This window comes from Polypterus senegalus, chromosome 1, assembly GCF_016835505.1.
Source record: "Polypterus senegalus isolate Bchr_013 chromosome 1, ASM1683550v1, whole genome shotgun sequence".
Classification (NCBI taxonomy): domain Eukaryota; kingdom Metazoa; phylum Chordata; class Cladistia; order Polypteriformes; family Polypteridae; genus Polypterus; species Polypterus senegalus.
Window position 1 is genome coordinate 28278197 of NC_053154.1, and position 13722 is coordinate 28291918.

General features: G+C 36.6%; 1 protein-coding gene across 1 annotated transcript in view; it reads left to right on the plus strand.

The window, feature by feature from the left end:
* The window catches only part of ndrg2 (NDRG family member 2), a 292176-nt gene that overhangs the window by 265325 nt on the left and 13129 nt on the right, over positions 1–13722 (plus strand). The window contains exons 14-15 of the mRNA XM_039745196.1: positions 952–987; positions 6335–6386. Coding sequence (XP_039601130.1) covers positions 952–987; positions 6335–6386 — 88 coding nt within the window. The remainder of the gene's footprint in view (positions 1–951; positions 988–6334; positions 6387–13722) is intronic.

A 13722-nucleotide genomic window follows, 5' to 3' on the forward strand; every position in this document is an offset into this window, starting at 1 on the left:
CGCCAGCACACCACAGGGCACACACACACACACACACTAGGGACAATTTAGGATCGCCAGTGCACCTAGCCTGCATGTCTTTGGACGGTGGGAGGAAACCCACGCAGACACGGGGAGAACAGGCAAACTCCACGCAGGGAGGACCCAGGAAGCGAACCCGAGTCTCCTTACTGCGAGGCACCACCGTGCCGCCTAGTTCAATTTAAGTTTTACAAAAAACAACAATATTCTCCATAGTACACCCTTAATGGGAAGACACTTTGTTTGTCACAGGTTTGGTTAAAGTAATGGTAGATGGTAGTAATGGAGAGAGTACCTAAATTTCAATCAGTAGCTGAGTAAACTACAACAATGATAGAATAAATTAGAGATTCCAAAGCGTTGGGGTGTATTATATAGCATATATATGCAAGTGTATATAAAGAGTAGGTTGTTGCATATTACTAAATCATGTGAATTTAGAGAGCCAAGTTTAAGGCCAGCTCAGGTTTAGTGTAATTTTTTTGAATTTGCAGTTATATTCTAATTACCATCTGACAAATGACCGTTCTTTAAAAGCAGCTTTTGAGTAGACCATTGAAATAGTGCTGTAGATTGCCTGTAGGGTTTGTTTTCTTAACATCACAAATCTCTGCAACAGTAACATTTTTCCCTTTCTACAAAAGCAGTTAAGTGAATTATCAGCAATGTCTCCTTAGTAATGAAACCAAAAAGCTGTATGTTCATGTGAGGGTTATCTGTTATCCTCAATTGCTTACTTATGATTTTATTATTTTTTTTTTTTATTTTGACTAACTAGGTGGCAATTAAAATTCAAAAGATCTTTTCTTGTTTTTGATTCCCTCTGGGAGGTGTGAAAGGTCATGTTAGCTTCTCACTGAGAAGGTACAGAATTAGCCAGCATCAATGTAACTGCAGCAATCACCCCACTGTTTTTATTTTCATCCACAGATGGCTGATTCTGGTGGACTTCCTCAGCTCACACAGGTAGTAAACTTTTATGTAATCTTATCTTCATAAATAATGTCTGGCAAAAGACCAGTAGTTTTATCCCAGGAGAATCAATTATGTGTCCATGAAATGAATGGGATGCAAGGTATTTATGAGTATTAGTCTGAAGAAATGTTTGGTTAAATAGCAAAGAAGTTAATCTCAGGAGTGGGTAATGTGATATGGAGAATATGATGAATATAATGTAAACTGAAATGTTCAGCATGTTCTAGAAATTATAGTTCTGGAAGATGATATCTATCTGGATGACATTTTATTGTGTGGACTGCTCAGATTGAAATTCTGCCTTATGTATGCTGCCAATGATTTCTGAGGCAAAAAAAAAATTGTGAACACTTCTGACAAATAACATCCTTTTTTCCATTTCTCAATGTTCAGTAGCGAGGCTATATTTTCTTAAGTGCTGCCCATCTTGCAACACTGCCTACTGAGCACAGACACAATGAATATTGAATGCTCTTTCTGGTATTTATATTTACCTTTTCTTTTGGGTGGGTCAGCAGATCTAAACTGGTTCAATATGAGTGTCTGTTCCCACTCGGGGACTGGCTGATATTTTGAGATGCCTTTTGATTCTAAAATTGAAATAAGCAAGTTGCATATTTTGTATTGAATAAAATTTCATCCATCCTGCATCTTAAGTTTGCACCACATATGTTTAGTTAAAAAAGGAGGCACTTGTCAGAGTTTGAAAATATCAAGTTATTTAGAGAAGAGTACAGAATAAGCGAAACAGCAAAGGTTAGATTGAGATTTATTTTTGCAGCATTGGGGGGGGGCTCGAAGACAAGTGGTGAAGCATGTATACATTTTTCCAGTTTTGAATGGCTATTTTGATTGTTTTATTATTTTAAAGCCAATAGTTTTTAATTTTTTTCACATTTTTACTCAAAATAATATTTATTTATTATATTGTGCATTGTTCCAAGGATGCACTCTGTTGTGGAAGTACTGAATCATGAAGCACATATCACAGTGTGTATTATATATGGTTATCTGTATTTTCATATCTTTAATAAGAATGTAATGGGCTTGGAAAAAATGTGCCTTGCCTCAACCAATTTATTTATGCTCTCAGCATGTCATGTGAAAGGAAAGCCAGAATGCAGACAGAAAACCCCATACCCACAACAGGGAAAACATGCAGAATCTACACAGACAGTGTCTAGTCAAGGGGTTTACACTTCTGGAGCTTTGAGGCTGAAATACAGTGCCACACACTTATCAATACTAAGAATCAGAATTTAGTTGTGATGTGTGACTCTTTTATGCCCACATGTGAAGCGGTAAAGGCTAATATAAACTCAGTCCACAAAAACAAAACAAAATGTCTTGGCTCCATTTGTCCTTTTCAACTTCTGGAGACAGCATGTCCACTTCTCTGATTCTCACATGATACAGTTTTGGCCATATAAATTACAACAACACGAAGGGCATGAGATATCAACGTGACTTATTTATGGCACATTACTTTGGATACATGGTGTATATGTTTAAAAGTAACACTCGTGCACACGAGTAGAATGGACAATCAGTATTTGGCATGTACACCATGGGTGGAAACGCTTATACACGGTCTGGTATGGACTGGAAGAAACATTGAATGTGTGTTATGTGTAACAGGCATACCATGCATCTGGGGCATGCTCTCCATAAGTTCAGCAGTCACATAATGACAGGCTCCTTTTATACCCAATGTAGGAAAGTCTAGAGGATGTAACTCGCAAATGTCACGTGTGCTGTGCTTGTAATCAGTTTTACACCCTACCTTGACCTTTTGTTCTTACATGTTCTCCACCAATATGATGCATTTTTCTCATTGTTGACATGTTAATGGCTTGTAGTGTGTATCGTTGCCTACTGCTGATCTGTTGATACCACCATTTCTTCCATTTGAGTGAACTTTACGTTTCACAAATTTGATCAATGCCCTTAAAGAACTTTACAGTAACAGCTCATATCTATCCATCTGTAAGTGTCTGTCCTGTTGCAGATGTGCAAATGAAAGATGACACAGAAGTCAGGTCAGTCAGCTGACTCAAAGTCAGCTCACAGCTTAACACAATAAGTCATTTCAAAACTTAGAATAGATACCAGGAGATCTTATCAAATACGATCAAAATATAAGATTTGTTCAGCAGATAACAGGCTGGCCGGTTTTATTTTTTGATTAGTCTTAGCCAGCTACTGAGCAAATGCCTTGTTATATTAAAAATCCCAAAATAGGTGAAAGAATAAACTAAGCATGTCAGTATAAGTTTAAAAAACGCATTTTTTATTGTCTTTTTACAAGTCATGCAGTTTCGGGAAGTTAAATTCATCTTCGTCTCTCCCTTCCTGAGATGTCTCTGCTACTTACCATGATCCTGAGGCTCCGCTTGTATAACAATCTCTCAATAAAATTAATAACACAATTCTGGGACTCCAACACTGCTAACTGTTTTTATAATTTTAAACATTTCCGTCATGTCACCTCCTAATCATTGTTAAATTAAACTAAAACTTTTCAGTTGTTAAATTAACTAGAACTATCCCTTCAGTCTTTTTTATACCTTTTTCTATTAAGGAGGCCACAACTACACACAGTATGTTGAGCTTCTAAACCAAACATCAATGTAGCCCACATGTCTCAAAATCAGGGGTCCTCAATCATTGTTCTGGAGGGCCGCAGTGGTTGCAGGTTTTCCTTCCAACTGGAAGGAAATTAGAAGACAATCCTTGCTGATAATGAAACTTGGTATTTGACTATTTGACTTTTAATGCTTTCACTCATCCAGTGGAAATTTGAATTGCAGTATAGAGTTTCCTTCCTCCTTTGAGAACATTAATCATGTGAACAGATTTAAATGTAACGGTCCTTCCAACATTTTTTAACACAGATCCATCATGGTGCATATGCACAGGTTTAAAAAGGAACTGCTAGTTTGTTGGTTAGCTGCATTTCATTATTAACTAATGTGTGGTTAAGAAAACAGGCAACAATTAAACCTTAAATGCAGTCGCAAAAAATTAAAATAGGTAATTAAGTGTTCTGAATTGTAACAGGCAAGATAACTAAAATTGTGTCCCAAAACATATTGGTTTAGTAATAAGTAAATTGATTCTGTTCAAGAAACTGCTTTAAGTGAAAAATTGCAGCCACTGTGGACCTCCAGGACTGTAATTAAGGACCCCTAATCTAGAATGTAATTAAAATTTGTCTTTGATAAATAAAAGCTCTAACAAGGCATAGAGTCAAATATCAAGTTTCATTATCAGCAAGGACTGAGTTTTAATTAGGAAACTGCCTGTAATGAAAATCTGTAGCCACTGCGGCCCTCCGGGACCGTGATTGAGAGCCCATGCTCAAAATGGTCTATGCCAATTATTCCCAGTTATTGTTATTATTATGTATTTGGCAGGTGACTTTACCCAAAGGTACTTAAAAGATCAAATCAAACTAATTTAATATTGGAGCACAAGGTGAATTGCTCAATATAGAACAGAAAATGGAAACGTCCAGTGTCCCTATCTCTTTGCCACACTTCCAGTTTTACAAAGCCACATTACTAGCTTGACACATGGCATTACCTGGACTGGTCAATTATTCAAATAACATCAAGATGTATTTTTCCGTTACAAGATTATGGGAAGCGTCAAGCAAAACACAGAATAAAACCTAGGATATAAACTCAATACAAAGACACACTCACCACAGCGAATCAATTTAAAGTCACACCAGCTACCAAGTCAGGATGTGAGCGGAAAGTTAAGGGCAGTATGTGGAAAAAACAGCCCAATAGGCAAAATCTACACAGACTGGTCTGGAAATTGCACACCTGGGTCCCTGGGGCTGTGAGACAACAAGGTCCACCGAGCCTTTATATACACACTCACCTAAAGGATTATTAGGAACACCTGTTCAATTTCTCATTAATGCAATTATCTAATCAACCAATCACATGGCAGTTGCTTCAATGCATTTAGGGGTGTGGTCCTGGTCAAGACAATCCCCTGAACTCCAAACTGAATGTCAGAATGGGAAAGAAAGGTGATTTAAGCAATTTTGAGCGTGGCATGGTTGTTGGTGCCAGACGGGCCGGTCTGAGTATTTCACAATCTGCTCAGTTACTGGGATTTTCACGCACAACCATTTCTAGGGTTTACAAAGAATGGTGTGAAAAGGGAAAAACATCCAGTATGCGGCAGTCCTGTGGGCGAAAATGCCTTGTTGATGCTAGAGGTCAGAGGAGAATGGGCCGACTGATTCAAGTTGATAGAAGAGCAACTTTGACTGAAATAACCACTCGTTACAACCGAGGTATGCAGCAAAGCATTTGTGAAGCCACAACACGCACAACCTTGAGGCGGATGGGCTACAACAGCAGAAGACCCCACCGGGTACCACTCTTCTCCAATACAAATAGGAAAAAGAGGCTACAATTTGCACAAGCTCACCAAAATTGGACAGTTGAAGACTGGAAAAATGTTGCCTGGTCTGATGAGTCTCGATTTCTGTTGAGACATTCAAATGGTAGAGTCAGAATTTGGCGTAAACAGAATGAGAACATGGATCCATCATGCCTTGTTACCACTGTGCAGGCTGGTGGGGGTGTTTTCTTGGCACACTTTAGGCCCCTTAGTGCCAATTGGGCATCGTTTAAATGCCACGGGCTACCTGAGCATTGTTTCTGACCATGTCCATCCCTTCATGACCACCATGTACCCATTCTCTGATGGCTACTTCCAGCAGGATAATGCACCATGTCACAAAGCTCGAATCATTTCAAATTGGTTTCTTGAACATGACAATGAGTTCACTGTACTAAAATGGCACCCACAGTCACCAGATCTCAACCCAATAGAGCATCTTTGGGATGTGGTGGAACGGGAGCTTCGTGCCCTGGATGTGCATCCCACAAATCTCCATGTGCAAGATGCTATCCTATCAATATGGGCCAACATTTCTGAAGAATGCTTTCAGCACCTTGTTGAATCAATGCCACGTAGAATTAAGGCAGTTCTGAAGGCGAAAGGGGCTCAAACACCGTATTAGTATGCTGTTCCTAATAATCCTTTAGGTGAGTGTATACTGTTTACAGTATAGTGAATACAGCACATACTCGTATATATTGAACATTTTATATTAATTATATTTGAATAAATATTTATACAATAAACGGTTTCACCCTGCACTACACTAAATTTGCGAAGTATTTGTAATCATTGGCAGTTATTGTAGTAGCAGGTTCAAAATGTATTGATAGTGCATGAAACATAAAATCATTAAATGTGTACGTTTGACTGATCATTAATTTTATTTTGTTTTTTTATCTTTTCACAGCCTGGCAAGCTTACTGAAGCCTTCAAATATTTTGTGCAGGGAATGGGATACAGTAAGTAACCTTGTAATGAGTTTCTAATTTCTGAAAGAAGTAAAATATAGAAATTTCAAAAAAACTCCAGATATAATAAAGTATTAAGCACCTGTTGCATTAAAAAAGTGCATTGGGCGTACTGAAATCAATATGAAATATAATTTTTATTTTGGAATATACTCATTTTTTAGTTTGCTGTGTGTTCTCTCTTTTTTCTTTTAACTTTTGGCTGACAAAAATTAGATTGTTTTCTTAAATTCATTGCATTCAGAATTTTCAGACACTCTTTGTGTTAACAGTAATTTTAACAATGTTTCTCTTTAGTAATTACCATTTGATAGAAGAGTTTTGTTTCTGTTATGCAGTTCAGCATGTTAAGGAATATTTAGTATAATATTTCCATAATAATATTAAAGTTTACAGTGTGAACAGTACAGGGCCTCCAAAGTTCTTTACCAAACTCAGGACAAGTGCTAAGGAATACAAAGTTATGGAAAAGGCTGTTTTATTAACTAAAATAATGAAAGCAAGCAAGGAGTAACAAAGCAGCACATAAACAAAAAAGAAAAACCTGGTTACACTTGTGGGCTTAAATGAACCCCCTCTCTATATGGTACTACAAATAATACCAAAAAATCTCCTCCACCTCACACTATATGTATTTTCTCCAAGACACCTACCCTTCTTTTATTACTTCCTCTAAGCAGCTGAACCATTGTCCAACTTTCCTCCCAACCTCAAATTTGAGGGCTCCCTGTGTGATCTTAACATGAACTTTAAGTTCCATCCACAAGCTACTTCTGGGTAATTCCAAGGGCTTTCTCTAAATTTCCAAATGTCATGTAAAGCTTAGAGCTCCCTCTTGTTGGCCTGGCTGCCCCTGCACTCCCTAAGTGCCCCTGCACTCCCCAAGTAGCCTAACTGCTAATTCATAACAGAGGACATGGAAGAGTGACATCAGTGTACCCTACTACCCAGAGTTCCTGTCATATCTCTTTAATAAATTATTAAGATTTATTTAATCAAATTAACTCACACCAGTTTGTGTATTTCCTTTCTTTTCCATGAATTGTCTTGTGCAATTCTTATCACCATTTTGTATCTGTTACACTTCAGATCAATATGTAGATAATATTTGTGAATATATATACATTAATAATAATTATATACCTGGAAGGCACAGTACTTATTGTTGCAGCCTTACAGATCCAGGATTTCAAGTTTAAATCCTTCACCTGACTGTTGTCTATGTGGACCTAACATGTTCTTGCTGTACCTGCATTTACTTTCCTCCAAAAACCTTAAAGAGCTGGAAGTTAGATGAATTGGGCCCTGTTTGAGTACATTTTTTCTTCCAATGTTACGCCCAGTGCTGAATGGTTAGGCTGTACCTCTCATCCCCTACCCTAACCTTAAATTTAATTAAGCATGTTTTAAAATTACTCACTTATTTCTTGGCTTTTTATTAATTTAATTATGAGAGGTATTTTATTTAAGACTGCAAATGCGCCTGACTGACTCATTTTTGGATTTCCTTCATTGATATTCAGTAATAAAGCATAAGAAAATAAAAATATCTTAGAACACTGACATTTAATTTCTTTGGCATTTCCTTCCAAATACCTTAAAGGGTACGTTTAGTAATTTTGAAGTCAAAGTTTTATTTCCACAATTGTGGTATACATTCATGTCATATTTTGTGATATTAAGTGAACCTTTTATCTCCCTGTGTTGCTTACAATAACAGAACGAATAAAAACAAAAGTCTTAAAACTTACCAAATGTGTTTACTTCAGAGCAATGAATGTTCCCAAATAATAATTCATGTTTTGAGATTCCGTATTTGCTGGAAAAGTGAATATCCATAGTGTTTTCATAATGCATTTTTGTGAAACTAAACTGTTTTAATCAAGTCCAACTTTACTTGATTCCCCTGCACATATGTGACAACCTTTCACCCCCCAGGGAAGTAGACATTGGTAGCTAACTTCATGGAGAGTTGTAGATGTAATCATACAAGTTGACTATTCTGTAACTTTATTCCGGGGATAGCTTTACTTTTCTAACAATTTGAACTTTTTTGTTCAAATTGTTAGAAAAGTAAAGCTATCCCCGGAATAAAGTTACAGAATAGTCAACTTGTATGATTTGTATGATTTCATCTTATACCATCAATATGTCCAGCTCTGAACATGAAACATTTTAACTCAATGCCAACCCGATACAAACTGATAAGGAAATGAAGCAGGTCAAAGTCAATGAAAAACTAACAGAATTGGTAATCGACAGAGAGGAGAAAATGTTTGACCTGACCCTACAGCCAGGCTCAGGACAACTGGTGATTTGTCTGGCTAGGCCAGACATGCTTCGCAAACAAGAATGCACATCTGGGGATGACCTACTAAAAAGTGTGTAGTGAATAGTGGTGAAATCTTGAGCTGCAAAGACTACACCCCTAAGAATTCTTCCTAAAACACCCACCACACATTTCTCCAGTCCATGCATTTTAAACTGCCGTGTTACAGAGCAAAAGATTCTAAACAAAGACTTGATGGTGAGAGAAAATAAGTTAAAATTGCTGTTATCCATTCAGAGCCTCAGTAGCACAAGGTAACTGAGGCTTATTAATCATTTTACACGTTGTAATGAACACCTCAACAGTGGAGACAGACAGAGAGACACAAGTTGACCACCACAGCTAATGTGCTCCACACGTTTGAGAAGTGCCTCTGTCTACTATGATGTCTTGCTATCCTTTTAGCTATTGTATAACTATATGAAATAACAGCAGCAAAAAGAGTTTAGATAAGCATTGTGGATATACAATGTGTTAAAATGCTGTGGCTGTTTTGTCATGGTATGTTTGCATTTCCAATTAGACAGTACTGTTAAATCTCTTTAATTATTCATCTAGACGTGCAGTCAGAAGTTGGACATTGTGCAGCCTCATCTGTTCATCTACTGGTGTTGTTAGGCAGATTTGTTGATTCACGTGTTTTGAGTACTGAAATCTGCATCTCCTGTGGCTCATCGTTATCATCTCTGTTAATGGCATTCCTAATGGCACCATTTACTTCAAATGCATACTTTGCAGTTTATTCTTTCATGAATATAGCTGCTAATTCTTTCAAGTTTATGTCAACACTATCATTGTAACTGAACAACAGCGAGCACACATAGCAATATATCATTCACATTTACCATTCTTCCATTTATGTCATCAAATGCCAATATATAATCTGATGCTACAGAAGGTTTTTCCCTTGCATCAGGTTATGTTTTTGTTTACACATGAAATGTCCTCTCTGTATAAACAACATTTACTTTATAAGTCTAGTAGGGTTTATTTTAGACTGTAGATGGTTTATCGTAAACAGAAGCTTGGTCTCTGTTGGACCAGGTTAAAGAGATCACCTCTGATCTTAGCAGTTTAAAATCACCACTCCTGATTTGTGCACTGCCATCATGAGGCATTGGATTGTTTTAGAAATGTGACACTCAGTGAGCAGTCTAATTGTTCCCACTCAGTTTTAAGTAAAATTCACTCATATTTGTCTTTAGACATAGATATTATACGTCAGGCTTCAGCGAAACTAACTGGTGAATGGTGGTTCACATGTGGAAAATATAAAGTAATTCCTACTAAGGATGCATGTCTTTACAGAGAAGAATGGGATTTACTGATATTGCCACTAAAAACCATAGATATGTAACGGGAAAAGTTCATCGTTTGTGTTACTGATAAGTATGATCAAAGTCAGAAGGACCAAACTGGCAGCTTTCAGTAGAGTGAACTGTATTGGTCTAAGTTAGCCGCAAACTAGTTGGTTAGTAGTGATTAAAGCTCCAAATGATGATGTGAAATCCGTATTAACTATCTACATGAAAACATCACTTATAGTCTTCACTGTGAACAGGAATCTGTAATGCAATTGAATACTTCCAACTTTGTTTTGTTGATATAAATGTGCCATGGAAATTAAAAAGGCATGTTTTCTGAGATCAAAACCTTTACCACCAATTCAGCAAGTTTTAGGGCTTTTGTTTCATGTTTCATCTGTTGTCCCATTGTAAGCCACCGTAGGAGATGTGTTTGTAATATATACATAATGATATATTTATCAAGACAAGTTTCACTCTTTAATGGATACTTGTTGCAATTGTGAAGAAAAACTGACTTTGAAAATATTGAATTTATCCATTGATTACTGTAGCAAGAACACATTTTAATGCATTTTGATTTCAGTGTTTTAATATACTTGTCTTCTTGCCTTGTTTCATTCACTTTTTTGTAATTTAAGATTATTTTAATTACTTAAACTGTATTATTCATTATAGAGGATAACAATTCATTCAAAGTTCTGTGTCTGTCCTATTATTTCAGTCTTATTAATATTAACAGTTAACTCTTTCTTTCCTTCTTTCCTTTTTCTTTTTTCTTGTCTTCCTCAATTTGCCAACGTCTTGCTTTATTTTTTTTAAATAATGCCCTTTTGTTTGATATTTATAAGCTAAGAGCACCTTTTCCTCTGCAGCAAATTCCCTGTGGTCTTCTCAGACCCTATTTACAGGGAGTGGAGGGTGGCTCTTTCTTTGTTTCTTTCTTTCTTTTTTTACAGACTGCTCAGTATCTCCTCAGGTAGATGACCACAGAGTATAAGATGTATTTCCTAGATAATGCTTTTTGTTTGATGCATTACCTCCTTTTCCTCCTCCTTAGCATCCTTCTAATGGCCTTCTACATGGAGATTGCTTCCTGGGCCTTCTTGTTTGCTTGTCATGGCATGAGAACCAAACCAGAATACAAGGAGAAAAATTGCAGTTGCACTTGAAACCCTTGCTCTTGCAGATAATTTGTTCTGTGTCTTGCAGCCATTTGCAACTCTCCCTTATAATGAACCCCAACACCATCTTAGATGCTCATTGTTTCATTGCTATACCTCCTTGGAGTTTTGTTACTGCCGCTAACCAAACTGAGGTGGCCATTAGTTGGTTTTCTTAAATCTATATTCTAACAAAACATCTGCCCAAGGCGTAGTTTTTCAGCATTTTTATAATTAATGTGTTGATGTTTACTTTTAGAGACTGATAGCTTCACCACTTTTTATTGCTGTTTTGTATGTGTTTATGCAATTGAGCACCAGATTTAATTTTTCTTTGATAAGGAAGTCTGTTAAATAAATAAATTAACAATAATAACATTAATAATACTGCACTGAAAGCAAATCAATAATTTCTTGTGTTACAGTACATTAGAACAATCTAGACGAGAACAGGCCATTCAGCCCAACAAAGCTCGCCAGTCCTATCCACTTGTTTCCTCCAAGAAAACATTAAGTCGAGTTTTGAAAGTCCCTAACGTCTTACTGTCTACCACACTACTTGGTAGCTTATTCCAAGTGTCTATCGTTCTTTGTGTAAAGAAAAACTTCCTAATGTTTGTGCGAAATTTACCCTTAACAAGTTTCCAACTGTGTCCCCGTGTTCTTGATGAGCTCATTTTAAAATACAAGTCTCGATCCACTGGACTAAATACCTTCATAATTTTAAACACTTCAATCATGTCACTTCTTAATCTTCTTTTGGTTAAATGCTTATTTGATGCACAATTTGTTTTTAAAGTAAAACCCTGTGCAAATTATATCACCCAAATTACTGTATATTTAAGATGTCAAAGTTATACAGTAAAAATCGTAAAAAATCTTGGTTGGCCTATTTATTACTGTTATTTTAAAACCCAGTAAATAAGTGAACACGGTGTCACAATCTTTAACTGGTGGCCTTAAGTTTTTACAATGCCCGTTGTGATGTTGTATACTAATGCCATAAGTAATGGTAGAGAAGCTTCCAATTGAATCCACCCAAAGAAAACTTCTGCCTAAGTCTGCTTTAGTTCTGATCTCATTTTCTGAAGCAGTGGTAGCAGACCAAGCAGGCAAGCCCAGACATCCCCGTCCCCAGGCTACAAGCCAGCCCAAAGATACCAACCCTTTATCAACTCTAGGGGAAGGCACCCAGAATGCATCCCTACAGCATGTCCTGACCACCTCAACTAATTCCTCTTGATCCTGTGGAGCAGTAACTCTCAGGCTTTCCTGAATCACTGAGGTTCTCGCCCTGTCATGGAGTGTTAGCATAGTCACCCTGCAGAGAATCTTCATTACTTGCAATTACTTCATTACTTGCAATCTCATTCTTTTGATTACTGCCCAAAGCTCATGACCATAGGTTAGGACAGGGATGTAGATCAAACGCTAAACCAAGATTTCTGTCTTTAGACTTGGCTCCTGTTAAACCACCATGTATCAGTACAGTATTCACAGAACTGCTGCCGCCACACCAATTTGCTTTTCAATTTCATTTTCCTTTTTTACATTACTCATGAAGGAGTTCTCAAGATGCTTGAACTCCTCCAGTTGTTACTTGGAGAGAGCAATTCTCGTGTAACTGTCTAAGCCTAAGTTCTCATTAAAAGTGTTTATCTTGCCTGTTGCAGTTTAAATGCATGTAGCTCTGATCTTTTTTGTCGTACGTAATTTAGAGAATAAAATTATCATGTCATTTGCCAAAACTGTTCACTATCATTTAAATGTCATCAATTAGGCTTTTCTTTAAGTAAGTCCACCATCCTACCTGCCCTCCAAGGTGGTATCGCTCTTACAGCATTCACACAATTAATGAATGACTTGCTGTGTATAGAATGCTAGCTGCCATATTTATTAAACCCCTTTAAGTTAGCAGAAACCTTTATTTATGTTTACTGGAAAATTGTTCATATGAAATGTGTGTAACAGGGCAAAAAATGTGCAATTTAGTACATTTAGACTGACACTATAAAGTTCTCACAGCACAGCCTTCAAATATAGCTAAATTAAAGGGGTTTATGTATTGCTTTATTAGGAATGTTACCGAGTAATTTTGGTATTTATTACAGGATTAACATCTTTCATATTTCAGTATTGTTAATAAATAATATTGCAAATATTAGTAATAATATTCAGTCCTCTATAAAGTCTCTGCACTTTGTCTACTTGTGTTAAAGCAATCACCTTTTCCCCTAAGTGTTTAATCAGAGTGAATTTGATTTATAGAGCCTTGTGAATGCAATGAGATGTTAGATGGATTGCATTATCCATTTATTTATTTTCCAAGCTTGTTTTTTTCACATGGTGTGGAGTCTACACAAAGCTGGAAATAATCAATCAGTTCATTTTTACTGTATACATGCAATTTATAGTACAAAGCCAACAGAATATTTTAAGTGAATCATGATAAGGAAAGACCTTGCACACTGTAGGATGTATTATTTGTAATCCATTTTAAAAATAAACAAAAAATGTTAAGTGTAAAGTTA